General features: G+C 33.9%; 1 protein-coding gene across 9 annotated transcripts in view; it reads right to left on the bottom strand.

Annotated features, from left to right (window-relative positions):
* The window catches only part of Stau2 (staufen double-stranded RNA binding protein 2), a 305,213-nt gene that overhangs the window by 93,844 nt on the left and 184,162 nt on the right, over positions 1-27,207 (bottom strand). For all 9 annotated transcript variants that reach the window (XM_026397277.2, XM_026397278.2, XM_026397283.2 and 6 more), the window contains one exon: positions 17,538-17,845. In XM_026397277.2, the coding sequence (XP_026253062.1) occupies positions 17,538-17,845 (308 nt within the window). The remainder of the gene's footprint in view (positions 1-17,537; positions 17,846-27,207) is intronic.

Below are 27,207 nucleotides of genomic sequence, written 5' to 3'. Positions count from 1 at the left end.
GGAAACAGTTGCCCCTTAGGACCAAGGAAACTGGGAAACCTGAGCACTACCTAAAGAAAACCATAGACATCATCCATGTGGAAACCAGCAGTGGATGAAACTACACTAAAAAGTGCCACCTCCCCTTACCCTAATCCCAATCTGAGCTTTCTAAGACCCTAAGAGTAAGGTCATGAAATAGAAGTAAATTGTGGAAGAAAGTGTCTAAGAACCAGACCATGCCCCCATCTCACCAATGACCAACACAAAGATGTGGGAGTGAGAGAATGAGAGGAAGAGAGCTATTAAGTCTACTGAGCCAAAATGAATAACTTGCAATGGAAGGATATGACTTGTAGTTTTGCACTGAACTGGACTAATTTTTAAAAAAAATTTAATCAATTAATTAATTAATTTGGTGCTGGGAATCAAACTCAGGATCTCGTGTGTAAGACAAGCCCTGTACTACTGAGTTACATTCCCAGCCCTTGAACTAGATTTTTTAAAACTAAAGGTAACTGACAAACTAAAGGACTTGCCAAAAATAGTACAAATGAACATGAATAAGAGATTTGATAAAGCATAGAGGAAAGCAGTGACTAAAGAAATATAAAATCACTTCATATTTTCCTCCAATTGCATTGAGATTTCCCAATAAACTGGATAAGAAATATGTGAAAAAGTACATGGAAACTATTACTCAAGGACTCAATTTTAAATTAAATAAAACATAATGTGTAATAAAAAAGCCTTAAGAAAGTATCATGTTTTGCATACTTGACCAATGAAAACAAGTTTGATATGGCTCTCTTCAGGTATATATTTTCTTCTTGGAAATAAAAATAGAAATGCTAGGACAAATGCTAGGACAAAAGCAGTGTGTTTCCACAACTGTGACCCTAGAAAATCCAGTATACAATGTCTTAGGTAGGACCTTGATTTTGATGAAATAAATGAATAAAGACAATTTTAGAAGATTACAAAAGTCATCTCCCTATATTTAAGATTTACTGTTTACAAATCTTAACACTTTGTGTTTTTAATATTTTAAAATGTTAGCAGTGAATGTTGTACTATTTGTTCTGGATTTATAACACTAGTCAACAGCTATGTATTGACATTTTGTTTCTTATGAACTTATAAAAATAATTCCACTAAAAGGTGAGTCATAAATTAATATGTCAATTAAATAACCTGGATTCACTTGAAATTTGCAAACCTATAGTGATTTTAAAATAAATTTTCTAGTATGATTTGCACTCCAATAAACCCAGATGAGATATGATACTTATACATTCTGACATTTATCTTGCCAGTCTAAAGATAACCTTTATAAAAATTATTTCAACTCTTCATATAATGTAAGAAACAAAATACTACTAGTCTTACAATATCTTATATAAAAAGCTAGGTATGTGAATTTTTTATACCCATTTGAAAATATGAGGGACTATGCAAATGAAAATTGCTCTTTATCTCACCCCAAACTGTTTCCTGCAGAGCTGAAGGTCCTTGATGTTGCAGGACTACTAAATACTTTACTAATCTCAGCAGAGAACTGGTTAACTGCCTGTCTGTCAGATGTCTGTACTGGCCACCTCCTGTGGGGACAAAAATGAGGAGAGTGTGGAAAAGACTCACATTTAAAGAAAGCTGCTCCTTAGATCATAAAGGAAAGATAAAGGCCTACATATTCATATGTGATACACTCCACAGTCACTGTATTAAGACAGCACAGGTTTGATTAGCACACCTGAGGTTCATTAACCTGGGGCCTACTTCTCAGTAGCACATAGCAGAGCCACAGGAGCCATCTTGGCTACTGCACAGGAGCCCCACCCACAAGAGTAAAGACAGCAATGATCTAAGAAGGGACAGCTTTAACAATAAACCTTAGGATACTCAAAACATGCTTGATTCTTGCAGAGTCTGCATACCAGCTGCATAAAAAAACTAAGTTTTGTTAACATAAATAGCATGTTCTTAGCAAGGTATGAAATAGATTTGTTTCATAAATATTGACCTAAATAAGTAGAATGAGTGCATCTTAAATATTTATTAACTATTTTCTTTTTAGATCACATATGAATTATCTTATTTGGGTCAACCACAGTCAATATGACAAGTCTACATTATATTTATATGTAAGTAATTAATTTATAATAAATGAATAAGATTAGTTTATCCATGAGCTGTATTTAGACATGTGACTGGTTCACAGTGTTTATTAAAATAAATATTAGACATTCTATTACTATAACATCCCAAAATAATAAAAGATGACAACACATATAACTTTAAGAATATTTACATGGACAATGTCTGTTACTGACTTCCTCTAAAGATTTTTTACTCAATTTCATATCTAACAAACTAACACTGTATCATTTGTAACAAAAATGTACACATACAACTAACATGCTCAGCCACATACTAGTCTTTTAGTTGATGAGTAATCTCTTTCACTCATTCTTATTACATTAACGCCTCCTAAGAGTAAATGAATAAATGAAATCACATAACAGACTGAAACACAACTGGCAGTTATCTTTTCTATCATTTAGAAATTCTGTGTTTGGAATAAACTTTGCAAATTACATATTTATGTTTGGTTTTCAAAATCTGGCATTAATATATAAAGATTTATCTGTAGTGCAAGTCATAGATAAAAATCATATAGTAAATAGCAACAAAAGATGTATTGTGAGCACTGATTTTTAATAGTTACTTTTATTTACCAGAAAGGAGTTGCCTTCTTCTGTCGTGCATACTCATGTTGTTATAAACCCACATACATTCATTTATGTGTAAGACAAGCCACATGAAAATCTAAAGGGTTTTTTAAGAAAATAACTTTTTAATAAGGAAAAGTCTTTCTCAAGGTCAAAAGAAAACTACAGTTGTATAGGCAGTCAATGTATCTTTAAAGTTAAACTAATGAAAACTCCTCTCTCAATAGGGCCAAGTCTATCACTTCCCAAATACTAGAATTCAATTGTATTGGGTATCACTTCAAAAAAATGGTATAAAAGACAAGATATTACCAATCTTTTCATTACATACTGGCTTAATTAATAATGTATTTAATTATGTTTTTATTTGTTCTTTTATATATAGAATATATTTTGACATATTTATACAAACATGGTGTACATCCTATTCTAATTAGGATCCCAATCTTGTGGTTGTGATGTGGAGATTCACTGTGCTGTTTTCATATATACATAGGAAAGTTATGTCAGATTCATTCTACTGTCTTTCCTATTCCTGTCCTCCCTCCTTTCCCTTCATTCCTCTTTCTCTAATCCAATGAACTTCTATTCTCCTACCACTTCTTGTCCTGTTAGCATCCACATATCAGAGAGATCATTTGGCCTTTGGTTTTGGGAGATTGGTTTATTTTGCTTAGCATAATCTCCAGATCCATCCATTTACTTGCAAAATTTCAACCTTTCTACTCAGGAATTACATAGTTTAGAAATATACAATATACACTTGTATTTAAAACAGTTACATTCTTACAAAAGGCCATGTATGACTTCTGCTACCAGGCAAGATGAAATAGATTTACTTTTTTCTTATTCTTCCTGCTAAGTACAAGTAAAGGTAATAGCTCTTGATGTTATGTATAAACATAAGAGAATGCAGAAAAGTGGAAAGAAGGAGGAAGACCACCTAGGGGTTTCAGGACTCAAGGAAAAAGTGGTGAATTCCTAAATTTTCTTTTTGTTTTAAATATCCTGGATTAAGAGAACCCAAGAATCTGGAAATGCCAATGGGTATCAATAAAAACAAAACAAAACAAAAAACCCTAAGAAAGCCTGCTCTAACCAAAGGATCATAGAAGAAATAAGCTAGCAAGATAGAAAACTTTTAGACAGTAATTACAATCACATGGCAAAAAAAAAAAAAAATGAAGAGAGCCATTCCTAATGCCAATAACAAAGGCCAAATGGGGAGCCCTATATTTGTACCCTCAGCAGACTTCAATAAGGCAACCCAATTCCCCTGCTAATGTGGTAAAAGAGATGGGACCATGGATAATCAAGAGTTTTTAATCCTAATGAATCCTGGTGCACCTCCACCTAGTGACACTGAAGTACCCTACCTCTCCTTGCCAAGGTGCTAACAAGAGAGGCATAATGGAGGGTGAGTATTTTCACCTCCATCCAGTTGTAATAAAGTCCCTCTCCTCCACCAGATGTCAGCCGAAACTAAGTGCAAAACATAAACTCCTAGTTGGTGCCGCATCAGAAGAGGCTTGCAGAAACTGAGCTTTTAGGTATACAGCACTCAAAATGTCCAGAATTCAACAGAACATCACTCCTTATATCAAGAACCATAGTTTCAGCTTGAATGAGAAGACAATTACCAGATGCCAACAGCAAGATGACACAGACATTAGATTTACAAGTATCATAGTAGCCTTAATAAAAATATTCCCATAGGGGCTGTGGCTGTGGCTCATGTTAGAACCCTTGCCTAATGGGTGCGAGGTCCTGGGTTTGATCCTTAGCACCACATAAAAGTAAATAAATAAAACAAGGTATTGTGTCCAACTACAACTAAAAAAATAAAATAAAATAAATTCCAATAATTAGCTAAACTTGAAACAAATGAAAAATGACAGTCTCATCAAAGAAATATAAGAAAACAGATGGTCCTAACAGCAAAATGGAGAAAGTAGAAGAAAGAATCAGTGAATTTGAAGATAGAAAAATACAAATTCTCCAATCTGAAAAACAGAGAAAACAGAATGAGAAAAAATGAACAGAGACTCAAGGATCTATGGGACAATAACAAATGATATGGTAATACTTGTATCATCAGAGTTCTAAAAAGAGAAGAGAAATATGTAAAAATGAAAAATTATTCAAAGAAATAATGATTAAAAATTTACAAAATGTTGGTAAAAGATATAAACCTCACTCCTTTAAGAAGGCAGAAAAACACAATAAACACCAAGAACCCAGACATATAATAATTAAACTTTTGAAAATTAAAGAAAAATCTTGGAAGCATTGAGAAAGAAACAACCTCTAACCTACAAAAGTAAAACAATTAGAATGAGAGCATTTTCTCAACTGAAACCACGAAATGAAAGCCAGAAGACACTGGCATATTTTATTTTTCAAGTGTTGAAAGAATTGTCAACCTAGAATTTTATGGCCAATGACAATATCTTTGGGGAATGAAGAGGAACACAAAACATTCTCAAATGGAAGGGAACTGAAAGTTTGGTGTCGGTATATCTACCATAAAACAATGGCTAAAGTTAAATTCTTGAAACAGGAAAAATAAAAGCAGGAATCTTGGCACTCCATCAGGAAGGAAGAATACAGAAAAGAGCAAAAGTACTTGTAAATACAATAGATTTTCCTTCTTTTCTTTAATTTTCTGAATAATCTTTGACATTTGAAGTAGAAATTATAGCACTGTCTGATGTTGTTATTAATATATACATAGAAAATATTTAATAATTATATTACGAACTGAGGCATACAAAGAAGCATTGAAAAAGGCACAACAAAACGGAGGGGGGGGGCACAGCATCATTTCTGTGATATCCTTACTAAAAATAACTCTTAATCTAATCATAAAAAATTTCTTTTCTAAGGGGCTATTTATAGTAGAAAACAGAACCCTGAATGCTCAGAATTAAAAAGATTTGAAAGAAGCCAAGCAACTATTAGACTAAGGAATAAACCTAAGTTTTTCTATGCATAAAATAATTTTAGAATAAGAGAATCTTCAGACAATGAAATTAAAGTTTATCTGCTATAGTTTAGATCTTGAAAATCTCCTACCAGCCCATGAGTTGCAAAGTTGGTCCCCAACTATTAGAAGATAGTGGAACCTTTAGGAGTGTAGCTTAGTGGAAAGACACTAGGTTGCTGGAGGTGTGCCTTAAGGGAGATACTTGGATACTGGCTTCTTTCTTTCTTTTTGCTTCCTGGATGCCATGAGGTAAACATGTGTTCTCTGCCACGTGTTCCCACCATGAAGTACTGTGCTGCCAAAGTCCAAAGCAACACACCCAAGAAACCATGGACTGAAGCCAAGTTCAAGGCTAGCCTGGGTAACTTAGCAGGACTATCATAAAAATAAAATGGGATGAAGACGTAGCTCAATGGCAGAGTGTTTGCCTAGCATGTGTGATATGCTAGGTTCCATACCCAGTCCCACAAAAAAAATAGAAGCCTGCAGCCTCACCAACTAAAGGAGTAAGAAGAAAGAGCTATAACTAAAAAATAAAATAAAATAAGTTCCAATAATTAGCTGCACTTGAAACAAATGAAAAATGACAGTCTCATCAAAGAAATAGAAGAAAACAGATGGCAGAAAAGCTAGACATTTAAGGAATAAATCCTAGATGTCACAGAGCTGCAGAAGTGATACAACATCAAATCTGAATATAAACTCCATCCAAATCCCAGCAGACTGCTAAACTTCACAAATACAAGAAGACCCTAAACCGCCTGGTGTGAAAATAAGCAGAAACCAGTGAGAGTTGGTAGAGATTAAAAAGTTTGCTACTTTTTGAATTGAGTACAATTTCCTGGAAATTTAGGGGGTAAATGCTAGAAGCTAGAAAAGGCAGAGAATGGATCCCAAAATCTGAGCATAAACTCAGCTCAAATTATCATCTTATAGCTATAGTATGCAGGCATAGGGGAGACTACAAGAGGAAAAAACTACGTTGGAGGTAAAAGAACTGAATGGAGACTATTAGCCAATGGATATCATCAAGAGGAATAGTTTTAATCAAAGCAACTTAACTGATAACTAGATCAAAAAAAATGACTAGAGTTGATACAACATGTTATCCACAATGTACATTTTTCAAACAAAAGTTAAAAACATGAAAAACAGTAAACAGTTAATCACATGAATAAGGCTGTCAATAGAAACTGATCACCCCAGGGTGGAGATACTGAAATTAATTGACAAAAAATTCAAGCACTTAACCATAAATAAATTTGAAGAATTGAAGGGGGCTGGAGGTATAGCTCAGTGGTTGAGTGCTTGCCTTGCACGTGTGAGCACTGGGTTCAATCCTCAGCACACATAAAAATAAATAAATAAAAAATAAAGATATTGTGAGCATCTACAACTGAAAAAAATATTTTAAAACAAGATTTAAAGGAAAACATGATCTCAATAGCTACACAGACATGGATCTCAACAGAGAACCAGAACTATTTAAAAATCCAAATGGATGTTAGATTTTTTTAAAACACAGTAAGTAGAAATGAAAAAATTATTATATGAGGTCAAGAAAAGAATTGGAATATAAGATAAGTGTAATTTTGTGGGTTAGTCTCTGTATTTTCTATTCTGTACCATTGGTCTACCAGTCTTTTTTGGTGCCAGTACCATGCTGTTTTTGTTACTATTGCTCTGAAGTACAGTTTACTCATACATTGCTGGTGGGACTACAAATTGGTGCAGCCAATATGGAAAGCAGTATGGAGATTCCTTGGAAAACTGGGAATGGAACCACCATTTGACCCAGCTATCCTTCTCCTCCATCTATAATCAAAGGACTTAAAAACAGCATATTACAGGGACACAGCCACATCAATGTTTATAGCAGCACAATTCATAATAGCTAAAGCTAAACTGTGGAAGCAACCTAGATGCCCTTCAGTAGATGAATGGATTAAAAATATGGCATATATACACAAGGAATATTACTCAGCAATAAAAGAGAATAAAATCATGGCATTTGCAGGTAAATGATGACATTTAAGACAATGCTAAGTGAAGTTAGCCAATCCCCCCCCCCCAATAAAAAACAAATGCCGAATGTTTTCTCTGATATAAAGTGACTGAATCACAGTGGGGTGGGGTGGGGGAGCATGGGAGGAATAGACTAACTCTAGATAGGGCAGAGGGGTGGGAGGGAAAAGGAGGAAGCAGGGGGTTAGCAATGATGGTGGAATGTGATGGACATCATTATCCAAGTACATGTATGAAGACATAAATTGGTATGAACATACTTTATATACAAAGATATGAAAATTGTGTTCTATATGTGTAATATGAATTCTAATGCATTCTGCTGTCATGTATTTAAAAAATAACATCAATTTAAAAAAAAGAATTGGAATAGAGGTAAGAATTGGTAAACTTGAAGATAGATCAATAGGAAATATGTAATCCAAAAAGAATAAAGAGTTCAGAGACATGAGGGACAATATCAATATGTTCAACACGTGTATAACTGGATTATAAAAGCAGAGGATAGAGAAAGGGTAAATCATTTTTTTAAAAAAGTCGTGGCCAAAATTTTCCAAAACTGGCTTATAAAAGCCATCTTATAGTTTTATGAATTTAAATGAATTCCAAGCTCAATTTAAAACTTTCCTAGACTGAGCATAGTCAAACTGGTGAAAAACCAAATATAAACGAATATTGTGAAAATAGCCAGAGAAAACACAATACATTATAAATGTAAGGCTGAAAAAAATGGCTATTCTGCAAGAAAAAAATGAGCTTCAACTCTTATATCATAACCATACATAAAAATTTAACTTTAAATACATCTTAGCATTAAACATTAAGGATAAAACCATAAAATAAAATAAAGATAAAATCTTTAAGACCTTGGAGTAGTCAGACATTTCTCAGATAAGACCAAAAAAACATAAGCCATGGGGAAAAATATGAAAAGTTTTATCAAAATCGAAAGCTTTTCAAAATATCACATTAATATAATGAAAGGACAAGCCATATGCAGGGAGATAATATGCAAATGACTTGTATTTAAGATATAAGGAACTCATAAAAATCAACAATAGACCAAAAAAATTAGAAACTGAGCAAAAAAATTTGGACACTTCACAAAGACATACAACCAATAAACACAGGAAAAGAAACTCATGATTCCTTGTCAGTGAAATATAAACTAAAATTTTAATGACATACCACTATAGGCTCAATAGAGTCTGACCACAGTAATATATGGAACCCTCAAAGATATACTGGTAGGAATGAAATTATACAACATATTGAATAAGAATCTGTTTTTTTAAATAAAATTGTACATACACTTACCATATGATCCCATAATTCCACTTCAAGGTATTTTTTCAAGAGAATTGAAAACACATATCTGCATAAAATTTTATATGTATTATTCACAAACATCTTTATTTGTAATAGCCCCAAACTAAAAAAAACCCAAATGTCCATCAGTAGGAAAACTGGACAATTTATAATATATATCCACCATACAAGGGATTAGTGCTTAGCAATGAAAAGGAACAAAACACTGATTCACAAAACAAATAAATCTGGAAAATATTGTACTGAGTAAAAAAAGTCAGACACAAAATTGTACATATTATATATTCCATTTGTACTAATTTTATATTAATTTTTTTGAAAAGGTAAAAAACAATCTTTAGTGCCAGGAAGAATACTATGGTTGTCTGGAGCCAGAGAAGGTAGAAAAACTATGTGCAAAGAGGCACAAAGACAATTTATATAGTAATGGAAACAGTCCCTTTTCACTGTAGAGGTAGTTACATGGTTGTATACATGTTTTTTTCACTGTATCAAACCATACAACTAAAGCAAGTATTTTAATTGCATATAAATTAAACCTGAATAAAGTTGATTAAAACATTTTAAAAATATGTTGACACAATTGGAGACTTTAAGTTATTATTTATAATTCCCACAATAAATGTCATAATTAATTTCCAAGCCCTTGTTACAGTAGGAGCTTAACGCTATTTGAATTTGGCATATGTTCAGACGTGATTTCCTGCCTTTCCACCTGTCCCCCCAACACACATACCCATTCTAATGCTAGTTCCATGAGGCAAGAACCTTGACTGTATATTCATGATGTATCCTCAGTGCCAAGAAGTATACCTGGCTTGAGGTACTCAATACATATAGGTTGAATTACTGAATAAATGACTCCTGTGTGTTAGTATTCATTGGGAATCTTTATTAGGAATTTGTTTACTTTCCCTAGTCAATCCTATCTACTTCTGGTGCCTCCAAGTACATCTATATACTAATGACTCTCAGGTCTGTGTATCTTATTCTTTCTCCATGATCACCAGAGCCATTTTAATTGACTATTGGACAATTTCACTTGAATGTCCCACAAGCAACACAAATTCCCCATGTTCAATGTGGAATTCTCAACTTCTCATAAGTTTATTCATCTCATCCATACTAAAAATAAAACATTGCCTAGAACACCTCCCATTCATACTACCTCATTTACTCAAGTGGTTTCTACACCGCAACACATTAACTCCTGCTTCTACCCTAAGCAGCCTAGTAAAAGTGTCCTCTCAGAAGCCAGCACAAGGGATCATTTAATTCTCCCAAATGCATGTTAGACAACTGTACCCCAGCCCCACTCCTCTATGCCCACTGGTTCTGTCTTAATTCAATCTTTATTTTTCCCCCTGGATTTGTGTAAAACCACTCTAAATCTTTCTCTTGGTGGTCTCTCTTTTCCTTTCCTTTTTTTTTTTTGGGAGGGGGGGCAGGGGTGTCTACTTCTTCTTTTACACAGCTTACAGAATTATCTTTCCAAAAAAAGAATCACATAACTACTCTTTTAAGGTCTCTAATTGCTTAAAAAACTCAAACCTCAATAAAACACACATATCAGTTCAGCCTCCCCATCAACCACTTGCACTTTAAGTATTTTCTAAAATATCATACCCTTTTATGTCTTCAGTACTTTGTTTTTTTCCACCTATAATTCCTTTTTTAAAAATTCACCTTAAGTTTTTATGTACTCTTGAAATCTTAATTCAAATGTCCCTTCTGCTGTCAGTTTTTCTCTAACAGGGAAAAACTGTTTATACCCATTCATGATTCTACACATCAATTATCACATCTCAAATTAACATTTACAAAGTTACGCTGACTATGATACACAATATGTGGGGCAGGCACTATACATTGTTCCACATTATTTCATGCAGCATGCTAAAATTTAATTATTTTTATCAAATTGTTGTGTAATGTTTGAACACTTATCCCTACCTAGAAACTGAGCTAATTTGTGATAGTAGTTCATCTTTTGAATATTGGTTTATTTACTTGTCCAGTCCCCAAATGACCATAACTTATTCTGCATCCACTGCTTAGCATGCTACTTAGTATTTACCCAGAGTGAATAAACAAATAATCATTTCCTGTTCTTCAATGGAATTAATTGCATGTTCAATGGCATGAAATTCTACAGCCAGATTAATTTCATAATCAAGTTCTTCACACGCTCGCTTGAAAAGATTAAAAACTGTTCATAATGTTACTAAGAAGTTAATAAAAGATGTTAAAACTGTAAACTTGGTATCAAGTAGTCCAGTCCTTGTTTTCTCAAATGTTCCAACCAATGGACTTAATTATTGACTTCTCTTACACTTAAAAAAAGTGATACAGATAAAAACAATAAGTTTTTAAAATATCCATTTTGTTTGACTGTTAAATTTGCTTTTTGATGGGACCACATAAAGATGGCAGAATACTGTAGAATGTAAAATGAATCAGGGTTTAAAATAAACTAGTAATCCCAGAGGGGGAAACAAATATACTATATTATAAAGTGATATTTTACTTATTTGCCCTTAAATGTGCATTTACATATGAAATTTAATTTTAGAATAAAATCCAACATCCATTCCAGCTCAAAAGTGTCAAAATCTAAAATGCCTCACACTCAGTTGTGTATAGAGTTAAGAATAGAACTAAATGTATGAACGAAATCTATGATTAAAATAAAGCAATATCTAGAAGACCACCACAAATCAGTCCCCCCCCATGGACTAGTCTTCAAACATTAAACAATACTATAATTTAAAAAATATATATTTGTAAGCAAAAATGTATCAAGACACTTGCAAAATAGCATATACAATGCCTACTTCACTATCTAATATAGCAAGCCAGTCAATAAATGTCAGTTTCCTTCCTTTGTTTATCCATTTATCTCCTAAATGAAGTAAGTTAAAGCAGGTACTTTTTTGTTTGTGTTGCTTTTTTGTGAGTGTGCAGAAATTCTTGACATGTGGTATTTCCCATGCTGTTCTCTTACCAGTTGCCTCTGGTAAAGACAGAAAAACACATATGAAATTTTAGCCATTGCTGTTTGTTCAAAAAATCTCTCTGAATGTTGGAGGGAGGGCAACACTGGGACATTTCAACATGACTTGGAATGAAGTGAGGTAATATCTGCCAGCCATGTAATGGGTACTATATTTAATCTTATGTCATTAGGTAAAAGGAAATGTAATCCATGTTTAGATGAAAATGTTTTTTTTCTTCAGGCTTTGATTTTCAAATAAAATTTTAAACAATTTTCATGTTGAGTTGAAAATCTCTTGTGATACATAGAAAGCTACGGGTTTTTCTACTTAAGGAGTACACATAGTAACAGTCATTTTTTTTTTTTTTTTTCTGCACCATGGTGGCTCATTTCAGGTCTACACCAAAGTTTCTGTGTTAGAAATGGCTCTTACTGGGGCTGGGGATGTAGCTCAATTGGTAGAGTGCTTGCCTTGTGTGGACAAGGCCCTAGGTTCAATCACCAGCACCACATGGAAAAAAGAAATAGCTCTTATTGTGCATGTATATTAACTTAAAAAATATTTTATGTGCCTTACTATGTATACACTGTGCATGAAGGGTTAAGATGAGTGTCTGACTTTTTGAGTTCTTAGTTACATACTGCTGTGACTGAGGGTGGCATTAGTCCCAAATAGTTATTGCAGCAATGATGAACTGTTTTACTCCAAGTCTGCTTATTTCTTACCTGTATTATTGTTACTCATCAAAGTCTGTTTTTATCTGCATCAATATTTCTTTCTTCGAATGTAACATTTTTCTCCAGTTTATAATTTCCATAAAATGAGTTGATGTGTAACTCCACTGGTTTTTGTGGAAGAACAGTTATATCTGCAAACCCCTGGGGGTTTGGTCAGCATATAAGGTCTGAGGGTATTTGACATGACAGGTCATAAACTTGGGCTGCCCATTCGAAGAACACATCTGAGTTTTAGGATAACTATAGGAAGACCGAGCCTTTAGGAGAGTTCAAATACATACCTAAATTTCCAGGGTCTTTGGAAAGCAGTAGAAGCCAAGTTTAAGAGAGATTTTCAAAGAGTAACTGAATCATAGCATCATCTGCTGACCCCATTCCAAACCTACAAATGTGCTTTGCTCATTTATAGTACCATTTGTTTAACAGACTAGGTGAAAATCTGAGCTAAGATGAAATAATGTGTATGCTTCAAGGACAAACTAAAAATGAGGGAGAACATATTTCTATGTGAGTATATATGTGTATATGAATGATTTCTTTCTGCATCTTTTCTTACTGGTAAATTATAAAGTTTCACTTATATTAGTCTTTTTACAAAATGGATACCCCATTCTTCAAAATACACATGCACAAGCTAAAAATAATCACTTCAATTATAAATATATGGATTACAAAACATGAAATACAGGGAAGATGATAAAAAAAAGAGATAGGAAAATGGATGATGATTTTCAGATTCTCAGGGAGCCCGGCCACCCCCCATCCTACCCCCAACCCCATCTCAATGTAGTCTATACTAAGATCATAGTGTTAAATACTTACAAGAAACCTGTAACTAAAAAGAAGACTGCTATAGTCGTATTAAATTTCACAAAGTAGACAAATAAATTGAAATATATTAAGTGCAAATTATATTTGAAAAAAAGTTTTTAATGGAAGTAGACCTTCTCATCTTGCTGGAAATAATACCATCATCTAAAATTCACAATGGTGAAAAGCCTTCTAGAAAACACTTCTTGATTTTGGAAAATATGCCAGTGAAGTTTAACTAAAATACTAAGTGCTCCTTTATATTATTTATATATATTTATATTTAATATCTTTATGTTATTTATATATATTTATATATACTTATAAACATATACTATTTATATATATATATTTAGTATGTCATATTTTACTCTGAAGTTTTCACAAATTGTACTATTCAATGGATAATGATCACATGAAAGATATAGAATACAAATTGAAATTAAATCCATCTAGAAAAGATAATTTACTAAAATAATCCATGCATTCCTAATCTAATCATTTTTCTAATGGCTCATTTAGGAACTATTTATATTTATTAGTTACAAAAGAGTTTTAGTATAATTAGTATGAAAAGCATATTAAAGACATAAAAACAGAATAATGTAAACATGAAATCTACTTCAGTTCAAATGCACAGCATTTCAAGAACATTTTTGCTATAATTTTCTTTAAAAAGCTAAATGATTTTGAAACACTGTAGTATTATAATAAGATTATGAAGTATACAAAAAAGGAATTCTAAAACACTATGGTATTGAATGAGCTTTTGAATGAGTTTATAAAATGTGTAGAAGTTATGGAAGCAGATTGAATATGCTACACAACATCTGAGGTTCACAGAACTACTAACACAAAACTTTTCTAAAAGTAATAAACCACTGGATATGGTGGCATCTGTAACCCCAGCAACTCAAGAAACTGAGGAAGGAAGATTGCAAGTCAGACTTGCAAAGACCTAGGCAAGAACCTCAGCAACTTAATGAGACTCAGCTTCAAAATAAATAAAGAAAGAAAGAAAGAAAGAACCGCAGATTTAGCTCAGTGGTAAAGCGCTCCTGGGTTCAATCCCTAATACTATTATCATTAATAATTAATTAATCAAAAATCATTTAAGAATGTTCAAGTTTTAAAAGAAGATAATTAAAATGCATTCAAAACTCAAAAGAAAAAATATTCATTTATGATGAGATTCAAAGGTTTGCTTCTAAAATGATAAAAATCTGGGCTGGGGTTGTGGCACCACATATAAATAAATGAAAAAAATAAAGGTCCATCAACGTCTAAAAAAGTATTTTAAAAAACTGATAAAAATCTTCAAGTTAAGTTCAAGCCAGGGTAAAAGAATCACTGAGAATGTACAAGTATTGAGTTATTTTCTGTTCTGTGAAATTAGCTGTTAATAACTTGAATTGTATAGTAATTTTCCTTGTTGTAAATATAAACAAAAGGATGTGAATTTAATACCTACATCCTAATGAATAAATTAACTTTGTAATTTATAATATAATTTCAACTATGAAATGAAAAGACTAAAGACTGTACAATGAAAACAGTTAAAAGTTAAAACAATTTCATTTTCCACATACTCACATATTTTTACTTGGTAATACAATATAGCCGTCACATACAATAGCTTGGTTAGGATTAAATCAACTTGCAATGGGCAAAGGAAGGCCAAAGAAAGGTTTATACAATATTCAATAAGCAATAATATTTGTTCAGTGTGCAATAAAATGAAAAGGTACTAACCTAGAAACAAAGAAAAAGAATTTATTGTTTTTAAATTCCAGAAATAAAATTAACAGAATGGCATATTAATTCCTTAACAAAACTGGTCCTACAATTTCTAAACTATTGTCTAATTAAAACATTTAAGAAATAGAAACAATCTACATGTTTTTCTACTAGGTATATACACCTATCTAGAAAGAAATAGGCTTTAAAACTCTTAACCACAAAGAACTTTCTATGGTAACATGAAAATGAGCTATGCATGTGACAAACACTAAGCCACTTCCCACAGAGATTTTGTTTACTTCCCAGCTGTGGTTGTGATCCATTAGCAACAATATTTCACATCAATACCAGCTCATCCAGCCAAATAAGCACAGTAATGTTTTAAAACCACGTTTATATTCATTAGTATGTAAAATTCACAGTACACAGATCTGGAAATGTTTAACTTGTCCATAAATAAGAGTATATTGTCTCAGTGTAAGTTTTAAAAGAAGTATAAGAAATCAGTCTGATAATGGGGGAAGCAGATTATATTTTGGCTACAGAGAAGATATGTTCAAGTTATAGTTGTTGTCATTGTGAAGAACTAACAAATGAAAACAAATTTAAAAAATTAAGTTCTTCTGGCAACAAAATTATATCTATTGTAATACTGTTAAGCAAAAAGTCAATTCAGAGCTTCAATGCAATTTTTGCCTTCTATAAAAATGTAGTGTTATGCTCAAACATTTCTAAATGACTAGATTTGTAAATAAGCAGTTAATTTCTTTTAATCAAAGTTTATTTCTAATTCATACTATGCAGATTGTAGGTAGAACTAAATGCTACTTAACTTTTTCTAGTACCTTAACTATATGAATCAAGGTCTTTTTTTTTTCAAACAGTGATTTATTGTGATTCTTAAAGTAAACAACAAAAGCAAATTCTAAAATTATAACCTGAAATTAAGCATTTGAAATTTCAGATGACAGAGCCAATAGTTAGTTAACAGCTTCTTTAATTTCATATTAATAGTCCAATTAAAAACACTAACAACTACCTAGCAATAGATTTGAAAGAATCAGAAGGATTCTGTGAAGGAAAAAAACAAAACCAAACATGCAAAATGCCCCCCAAAACACATGATCCTCTCTCATTTTATAATCTAAAATTGTAAAATGGTTATAAATACATGATCATTCTACATAATACAGATCTTCTAGAGCACTTCTAAAGGAAATTACAGTTTTTGGTCTTAAAGAATAAGACTAAGATGAAAAGGGGGATAAGAACAGCGAGATCTGGGGAGTAGACCTTTCTACACGAGCAAGCTGCAGTTCATCCAGTCGAGGTGGTGGTTACAGTTCAGCACATGATTTTCAAGGCAACTAAGAAATCAGGATGTGTTTCCCTTTCCTGGAGATAATAATTCTTTAAAAATCTCTAAAACATCCATAAAGAAGTGTTGGACTTTTTGTTTCCCCAAAAGGGAACGAAGAATAAATAAGTGGGGGTGGGTATTTCTATCCCCAAATTCACACATACAAGTTAAACCCAATGAAATAAAGTTGTTGGTACCATCAGAGGCAGTTGCTATTCTACCTAGATGGTTCAAAACATGATTCAATAAAACAAATACATATTATTATGCCTCAAACAACTAGAAAGTGTTGCATTATTATTCAAATACCATGTTTAATTAATTCCTAAGGTAATAGACTTCGATGATGTTAAATAGTGTACCTGAATCATTACTAGCAATAGAATGTCAAATTCAAAATTGTTATAAAAGTAAACCCATCATTATAAAAACTCAACTTTAATGTTAAAAGAGGGAGAAATGAGTGAAATACTACTAACACCAAATATCTGAAGGCAGAATTTTTGTTTGTGGAAGACTGAGTAAGAAGATAGATGCACCCAACTGGAAGACAAAACAGAGTATGAAAAAATGTTTATAAAAATACAAAAGAAAAGAAGAAAAAAGAAAATGAGAGAAAGCTAGGCAGCAAAAGAATTATTGGATAGACAGAAAGTAAGAGAAAATGAGGCATGTGTATATGGCTCTTTTTTTTCTGTCCTCTGTGTTCCTAAATAATTTACGATGTAAGTGGCATAAAGGTCACACTAGCAGACAAGAATGGACCTTCTGATGGATTGAGATGAAGGATTTGGGGCTAATGAATTGTTTTGCTTTTTGTTGTTTTTGCTTTTTAATTCATACCTGAAAGCCTTGAATCCTTGCTAAATATTCCAGTTGTTTTGAAGGTTGTACTGGAGAACAAGGGGGAGTAGGAGAACTTCCTTTTAAACCTATGGCTTCAGCTGTAGGAGATGTTCCATTCATAAGGAGTTCCCTGGCAATTGTAGCTGAACTATTCGATGTGGGAGATATACTGAAGAAAGAGCTTGAGGGTTGGTTCATATCTTTGGGTGACAAATAGCCTAGAGTAGTGCCAGAGATTACTTTGTGACGGCTGGCTTCCATCTCTTGATAAACATCAGGAGACAAATGAAGAATTCCTTTTGGAGCTATAAATAAAATGAAGAAACACTGTTATTACACTTAAAATAATTGAGAACAAACATGTTATAGCATTGTTAGCTCAATGGCTTCCTTAATTTAGTAACAAAGAAAGGAGAAGCACTGCCAATCATTATCGTCCTCATGCCTACAGAGGCAATTGCAGCTTCTATTTAGAGGTGAATAAAAAAATATATAAATAAAGTTATAAAGTATGTGTCAATATTCCTAAAATCAGAAGTTTAAAAAACTCCACAAAAGTGGTTTCAGTGGAACTTAATGTGTGGTAGGAAAGCTATGGAAGAATAAGGGAAATTGACGTGTGGAATTATAATGAGGAAGAAGATAGGATATATGCAGTATCTTTACCCTGAAGTTCAATATTTTATGTCTCATAAATAGAAAGGAACTGCCCCATTATATGCAGCAACTGAGGTACAAAAGATAAAATGAAGGCCATACCAGTCCAAACATTTTCAGAGACAAAAACCTATATATGCAATGGCCTACTGGTCCTCTCTTTTCCACATGGATAACCCACAGAATATTCTAACTCATGAACATGTCAGAAAGGGCATATTCTTCCCAAACTGACACTGTCCCTATCTTGCTTAGTTAATTATGACACCACCATTTTATATGTGTATCGCCCAACTTATACTTTTGGAAATTATCTCTGATTCACCTATAACCAAGAAGTTATAATGTTCATTCCAACATCTCTAGAATTTGCCCTTCATCATCTGGTACATTTGTTCAAGTCAGGCCATGGAAAGGTACTGTAAGCGAAAGGAGCAAGACGGGTGCTATGTCATCAATTAGAGGAGTTTAAACACAGAGGCATCCTTTGCTTTGACTACCATTTGTCTCAGAGATGTTTCAAGCCATATTTCACACTGCTTGTTCTGATGCCTTCTGTTTAGATATTAAGCTCAAATCATATTATCTTTTAAAATTAATGAAAGTCATCCCTTGTAGAGAATGTGCCTTGGGAGATACAACTTAATGCCCTTGCTTTCACCCCCACCCCACCCTCCTGCCATTAGCTTTCTAATTGAAACCTCCACTGTTTCACATGGGGGCTACAGTAAGAATCACTGAAAGGTTTCACTGCTGCTCCTCTCCACAGCATTCATTTTGTGAAATGTGTTCTATAAGGAGTCTGCAAAAAAAGGCGTTCCATGATAAATAAATTTGGGAAATAATGCAAATGAATTCTCTCTCCCTGCCACCTTGCCATCATGTGTGTGTGTGTGTGTGTGTGTGTGTGCGCGTGTGTGTGTGTGCGCACACACACACATACACACTCTTCAAGGGGACTAAAAATGTATATTAGCATAGTAAAGAATCAAAGAAGCCCAGAAGAGAAATACATTCAACCTGATTTAACCCAGAATTTCCCAAGTTAATTTATATACAAGCATTCCTCATAATATTAAAAGCAGCTAACATTTTGGGAAATCCTGAAAGACCTGCCCATTCTCCCCTAATTCCTAATGGTTTTTTTAAAAAACTATTATTTGTTCTAATTAGTTGTACATGTCAGAAGAATGCATTTGGATACATCATACATAAATGGAGTATAACTTCTCATTCTTCTGGTTGTACATGAGGTAGTATCACACCTGTCATGTAATCATACATGCACACTGGGTAACACTATCCAATCCATTCCACTATCCTTCCTACCTCCTCCCCTCTTTTCACTCCCCTCTGCCTAATCCAAAGTACCTCTATTCTTCCCAAGCCCCGCTTATTGTGAATTAGCTTCTGCATATCAGAGAAAATGTTCCGCCTTTGGTTTAGGGGGATTGGCTTATTTCGCTTAGCATGATATTCTTCAGCTCCATTCATTCACCTGCAAATGCCATAATTTCACTCTTCCCAATGGCTTTTGCTGAAACTTGTGTGCTGTTAAACCTCTCTGGTGATTTTTTCAATTCAGTTATTTAGTCTTCAACTCCTTGGTTTCCATTTTGGACTTTTTGAAGTTTGAAGTTCTCTGATGGAATTAGCACTTTGTTCATAAGTTACTCTCCTGACTGCACTGAGCATCTTTGAGAGTCATTTTGAATTCTCTGTCAGGTAAATCATATTATCTCCATCTCATTAGCATCAATTTCCTGAGACATCTCATTCTCTTGTTTAGAAAATATGTTTTTCATTTTCCTTGCTTCTCTCTGTTGGTGTCTGCACATTTGGACAAAAGAGTCACCTCTCCTAGTCTTCAGGGACTGACCATGTACTGCAGAAAACTCACTAATCTCAGTCCAGTCAGAGATTCTCAGTGCATTTTAACCTTTTATGTTAGTCTAACCTGTTTTTCATTGTTCTTCAACCCCCAGGTATGCAAAATCTGCCATTCCCACAAACACTCAGAGACAAGCAAGACTGAAGCCAATTTCTTCAGGATGCCCCCAGATAAACTGAGTCATTGGACATATGGTGCACCCCTTTATCTCCCCAAGAATCTGTGCACTAGAGTTTTTCAACTGTCACCTCTGTGCTGAGTTGGAGGTGGGGGAGTAGGTATAGTGACCATCTGGTATCACTGTACTCAGGCAGCTAGAATATGCCATGTGCCATCAGTACCCTGAGATAGGCTAAACAGAAGCCAGTCCTCTGGGTAGCCCTCAGAAAAGTTGGGGCACTGGATGTATGATGCATCTCTTTCCCTTCTCAGGGAGCAGCTTAAAGATTGTGTGTGTACTGGGGGTGGGGGAAGCTGTCTGGTTTATATGGCACAGTGCCAGAGTCTGAGATTTTGGTACAAGGATATTTTCCTTCTATCAGTTTTCCTACCTATTTCAATATAGCTGGTTTCATGCTTGCCCGAGGTATAGGAGCTTCTTACAAAGGGAATATGCCCATGAGTTATTGTTAAATTGGTGTGTTCATGGGGTAAGGAGGGACAAGGGCTTTGTATCCTACCGTTTTGCCAAGGCTAGATCAATCTCTTATTTTTAAAAAATTTTTAAATTGATTTTTTTATAAAATAAATGACAGTGGAATGCATTACAATTCTTATTACACATATACAACACAATTTTTCATATCTCTGGTTGTATATAAAGCAAGTTGACACCAATTCATGTCTTCATACACGTACGTTGGGTAATGATGTCTATCACATTCCACCATCCTTGCTAATCCCCTGCCTCCTCTCTTTCCCTCCAACACCTCTGCCCTATCTAGAGTTCCTCTATTCCTCCCATGCTCCCCCTCCCTACCCCACTATGAATCAGCCTCCTTCTATCAGAAAAAACATTCGGCATTTCCTTTTGGGAATTAGCTAACTTCACTTAGCATTATCTTCTCCAATGCCATCCATTTACCTGAAAATGCCATGATTTTATTCTCTTTTATTGCTGAGTAAAATTCTATTGTGTATATATGCCACATTTTTAATCCATTCATCTACTGAAGGGCATCTAGGTTGCTTCCACAGTTTAGCAATTGTGAATTGTGCTACTATAAACATTGATGTGGCTGTGTCCCTTTAGTATGCTATTTTTAAGTCCTTTGGGTATAGACCGAGGAGTGGGATAGTTGGGTCAAATGGTGGTTCCATTCAGGTTGGGAAGTTATTAATTAATGCTTCAGTCTGTTTACTTGATACTGGTCTGTTTTGTTTTTCTATATCATCATGGTTTAATTTGGATAAATCATATGTGTCCAGAAATTTGTTAATATTTTCTAGATTTTACAATTTATTGGAATATAAGTTTTCAAAATAGGCCCTAAGGAATCTTTGTATCAACTTCACACTCTCACAGAAATATCTGAAAGTGCCTTGTTTCCTATTTTGGTATTAGATGTTATAATTTTCAAAATCCTTGCCACTTATTTACTGTGACAGAAAGTAAGACTGAGATTGCCTGATTAGCAGGAGTTACAGACTTCAAAAGGCATGAGGAAAGTTTCAGGGAATGGAAGTGCTCACTTCACAGGTTTATAAACATGTCAAAACTGATCAAACTGTACACATTATGTACAGTTTATTATATTTCAATTAACATTGTAAAAAATATTTGCCAATTTGATAAGTGAAATGTCATTATTAGAATTTTTTAGACCTATTATTAATTTTTCACTATCTGGATACATTTACATAATTCTTACTTAAATGATATGACTCTCACTTACATACTCAATTCAAGAGGTCAAAAACTTAACCACATTACTTCAGAATAATTATTATATATCAGTAATGGACTTCCTTTTTTATTGGCTTTATTTTTTAAATACATGACAGCGGAATGCATCACAATTCTTATTACACATATAGAAAAAATTTTCATACCTCTGTTTGCATATAAAGTATGTTCACATCAATTCATGTTTTCATACATGTACTGGACTTTCTAATAGCAATATTATAAAGCAACAAAATGCTCTCTTTGATACTTAAGGGAGGCATACATCACAGTATAAAGACCCATAGAGAGTTCAGGTTCTCCTAGTATACAGCAAAGCCCAAGATGACTTTTCTCTGTGAAAAAGGAAGATTGCCTTCTATGGAGCTCAACTCTAACAGAATGGTCATAGAAACAGTATAAAAAATACATGCATTTATGAGAGTCTGCAGTCAACTTTTATGTAATTTTCAACTTGAATATCAGTAATATGTTGGATTAGTCATAATTTATCAAGTATTCCTATAGAAATTTAAATTGCTGTTCAAGAGTAAAATGCCTAAAAGTAGAATCAAAGAATAATTTAGTATATACATATTTAGGGACCTTTAACTTATTTTGCCAATTTATATTTCTATTAGGATGCGTGACAAAATATTTTTTTCACACATCTATCAAAAGAGGTTTCAATAATTCTAAAGTCATTGCCACCCTATGATAATTCATTATTATCTTACCTTTATTTAATCACGGTTTAGAATAGATTTTTCTCTTATGTAACCACCAAAGTCTGTGTTTTTCTAACCTCAGCTTTGCTCATGGACTTTAAACACTGCATTCTCCTGCTTGGGCTTATTACATCTCATTATACTTACCCCTTATTGGAAGAGGTTCTAAGCCCATTCTCCCAATACCTACTTTTGTTCCTGATTTTGCCTTTCATACTCCCTCCTTGGTTTGTGACTACTGTACACAGCTACACTGCAGACACAACACCAGCACTGTTTGTTATCTCATTTAATTCTCACAACCACCCTATGAGATGGGCATTCTTAGTCCTATATATTAGAGATGAAAAAAAAAAACTGAAGCATACAGATGTTAGGCAACTTACCCACAGGAATATAGATAATAAGCAGCAAGCTAGAATGGTTACTCTAAGCAATCTATCTCTAGAGAATGGACACTTAACTATTTCATTAAATGGCCCCCTAAAAGAACAGGCAAGGAACTAAATATTATATCCAAACACCTAAGGCTCAACTCAGAAAGTTAACTCCAAGCCTGAAACTTGCCCTGATTGGTTCCTCAAGCTCTGGCAGTGTACGCCACATGGCAGGGGCCTTGTTGTCTCCCAAGGGCACTTTGAGATCAATTGTTGGGTGAGAGATCCAAGAAGGAGCCCACTGGACCATGCTGATCTCTAGGGAGATCAGAAACAAGACAGAATCTGTCCTCAGCATGATGTTTAACTGGTAGGCTGATGTGAATTACAAAAATATCTTCTTCCTGCTGCCCTATTGCTGGGATCCACTGGAACAAGTATTTGATGAGACCTGCTTCCCTTTCTCACATAGCTCACTGCCAAACTGGTCTTCTGTCTGAGGCTGCTGGATCCCTAGCTCTGCCTAAATTTAAAATCACATATATACTGTTTATGAAGTAAAAAATCAAATAATGCAAAATTCGAAGAAAAATTTTATGAAAGCTAAGTTGAAAAAAGAAACTGCTAAGAACAAGACAATGAAAAAATGTCAAACTGGTACACTGTTTTCATGAAGTTTCTTTTAAAGGTCAGTCTCAGAATCACCTTGGAAGGTAAAGCTAGAAAGAAACAGCGACTATAAGAAATCACTATTGAACAAGTGAATGAAATGATGTATTTTACATTCTATGGAGCAAATATCACTGTGATACCAAAACCAAATAAAGACACATACAGGAAGAAAACTACAGACCACCTACCCTGATGAACACAGATGCAAAAATCCCTAATAAAACATAGCAAACCACATTCAAAAACCCATCAAGAAAATACACCATGATCAAGTGGGCTTCATCCTAGGGATGCAAGATTGGTTCAACATACACAAATCAATAAATCAATTTAATTCACCACTTAAATAGAATTAAGAACAAGAATCATATGATCATCTCAATAGATGCAGAAAAAAACTTTGATAAAATCCAGCAGTCATTTATGTTAAAAATGCTGGATAAAACAGGAATAGAGGAACTTACTTCAACATCGTAAAGGCTATATATAACAAACTCAAAATCAACATCATACTGAACAGAGAAAAACTTGAAAGCCTTTTCTCTAAGGTAAGGAACAAGACAAGGATGTGCACTCTAACCAATACTCAATATAGCTCTCAAAACTCTAGCCAGAACAATCAGGCAAGAGAAGGAAATGAAAGGGATACAAATAGAAAAAGAGGAAATCAAACTATCTGTTTGCTATGACATGATCCTATATCTAGAAGACAAAAAAATTCTAACAGAAGACTTCTAGAGCTGATAAATGAATTCAGCAAAGTAGCAGGATACAAGATCAACACTCAGAAATCAGTAGCTTTCCTATACTCCAACAGCAGTTCTGCTGAGAAAGAAATGAGGAAAACATCCCCTTCACAGTAATGTTAAAAAAAAATCCCTGGAAATTAATCTAACCAGGAGGTGAGAGATTACAATAAGAACTATAGAACACTGAAGAAAGGAAGAAATTAAAGAAGACCTTAGAAGATGGAAATACCCCTCCATGTTCTTGAATGGTTAGAACTGATATGTCAAAATGTACGTACTTACAAAAGCAATATACAGATTCAATGCAATTCCCATCAAAATATCAATGACATTCTTCATGGAACTAGGAAAAAAGTCCTTTAATTCATTTGGAAGAATACGAGACCCAGAATAGGCAAAGCAATTCTGAGCAAGTAGAGCAATAGAGGAGGCATAACAATACCTGATCTCACATTATACTACAGAACTATAGTAACAAAAACAGCATGGTAACAACATCAAAACAGACACAAACATCAATGGAATAGAACAGAAGACACAGAGACAAACAGACATACTTACAGCCATCTGATACTTGACAAAGATGCCAAAAATGTATGATGAAGAAAAGATAGCCTTTTTAACAAATAGTGCTACAAAAACCGGATAGCAAAAGAATGAATTTAGATCTCTCATCCTGCACAAAGGTCAAATCTCAATGTATCAAAGACTTAGGAATTATACCAGAAACTATACAACTGCTAGAATAAAACATAGGATCAACACTCCATCATATGGTGCAGGCACCAATTTCATCAACAAGTCTCCTAATACTCAGGAAAGAAAACCAAGAATCAGTGAGTTGGATACTGTCAAATTAAAAAGCTTCTGCACAGCAAAAGAAACAAGAGCATGAAGAGAGAGAAAAAAATCTTTGCCAGCTGTTCCTCTGACAGGGTATTAATATCCAGAATATATAGAAGTCAAAAAACTCAACACACACAAAAACAACCACCCACCCAATCAATAAATGAGCAAATGAATTAAACAGATTTCTCAAAAGAAGACACACAAATGGACAATAAATATATGGAAAAATGTTCAGCATCTTTAGCAATCTCAGAAATGCAAATCAAAACAACACTAACATTTCATTTCACTCCAGTCAAAATGGAAATTCTCAAGAACACGAAAAATAATAAATACTGATGAGATATGTGGAAAAGGTACATTGATACATTGTTGGTGGGACTGCAAATTAGTGCCACCACTCTGGAAAGCAATATGGAGATTCCTCAAAAAAAAAACAAAAACAACAACACAAAAAAACTAGGAATGAAACCTCCATATCCCACTCTTGGTATTTATCCAAAAGAACTAAAATCAGCATATTCTAACGATATAGCCACTGCAATGCTCATAGCAGCACAATACACAATAGCCAAATTATGGAATCAGCCCAGAAGCCCATCAATACATAAATACATCAAGAAAATGTGGTATATGTGCACAATGGAGTTTTACTCAGCCCTAAAGAAGAATGAAATAATGGCATTTGCCAGTAAATGGATGGAAATTGAGAACATAATGCTAAGTAAAATAACCCAGACTTGGAAAATCAAGGTATGAATATTTTTTACCAAATGTGTAAGCTATAGCAAAAAGAGGGGGAAGAAGGTGGTGGTGGGTAGACCACATATCATAAATATATAGGGAAGACCAGTGGAGTGGAAGAAGGAAAACAAGAGGGAGGAAGGAAGGATGGAAAAGTGGAGGAAATATGGGATGAATTCAACAAAATCAGGTTATATGCACATACAAATATACCAAAGGGAATTTCACCTTTACATGTATGTAGAAAGTACCAATCAAAAATAAATAAACAAGGGCTGGGGATGTGGCTCAAGCGGTGGCGCGCTCGCCTGGCATGCGTGCGGCCCGGGTTCTATCCTCAGCACCACATACCGACAAAGATGTTGTGTCTTCCGAGAACTAAAAAATAAATATTAAAAATTAAAAAATAAATAAATAAAATAAATAAACAAGCAAAAGGAAGATAAGTAGATAAGAAGAATAAGAATAGTGGGGGTGGAAAGGGGAAATTGGAGATTAAAATCAACTTCCTTCCATATATGATTTTGTCAAAATGAACCCAATTACTATGCATAACTATAAAGCTGTAATTTTTAAATAATGTATTTTAATGTGTTCAAAAGCATAACTTGAATCAGTGGTGAAATTAACCTTGTTCTTATCCCAAGTTGGATGAAAGCACTGATTTCATCGATCTGTACATTTCATTGGCATCTTTTTTCTTTTTGCTATACTTACTATAATCATTTACGAAAAGTTATTAATTTGATGAATATTTATGAATAGAATTACTGAGAAAGAACTTTTCAGTGAGATACTCAAAGACTTTTTCTTAGCATAGTACTAAGAGTGCTTAGTCTGGCCCTGGCCCACTAAAGGCAGAACCCCAGGGCACAGCCTGGTTGGAGACTCTGACAGAGTATCCAGTGTATCTCAAAGAGATGGTTCCTCATGCAATTGGCAGGAGAAGTAAGATGTAAGAAGTAGTAATGATAAATTTGCCTTAAAAAAATAAAAACAAGGGCTGAGGATGTAGCTCAATCATAGAATGTTTGCTTAGCCCACATAAGGATCCTGGGCTCAATCCTCAGCACCACCACAAAACAAATAAGCAAACAAAAATCCTAAAAACAAAT

This window comes from Urocitellus parryii, chromosome 7 (genome assembly GCF_045843805.1).
Source record: "Urocitellus parryii isolate mUroPar1 chromosome 7, mUroPar1.hap1, whole genome shotgun sequence".
Taxonomy (NCBI): domain Eukaryota; kingdom Metazoa; phylum Chordata; class Mammalia; order Rodentia; family Sciuridae; genus Urocitellus; species Urocitellus parryii.
The sequence above is the reverse complement of the archived record's forward strand: the minus strand, read 5'-3'. Positions and strand labels throughout refer to the sequence as shown.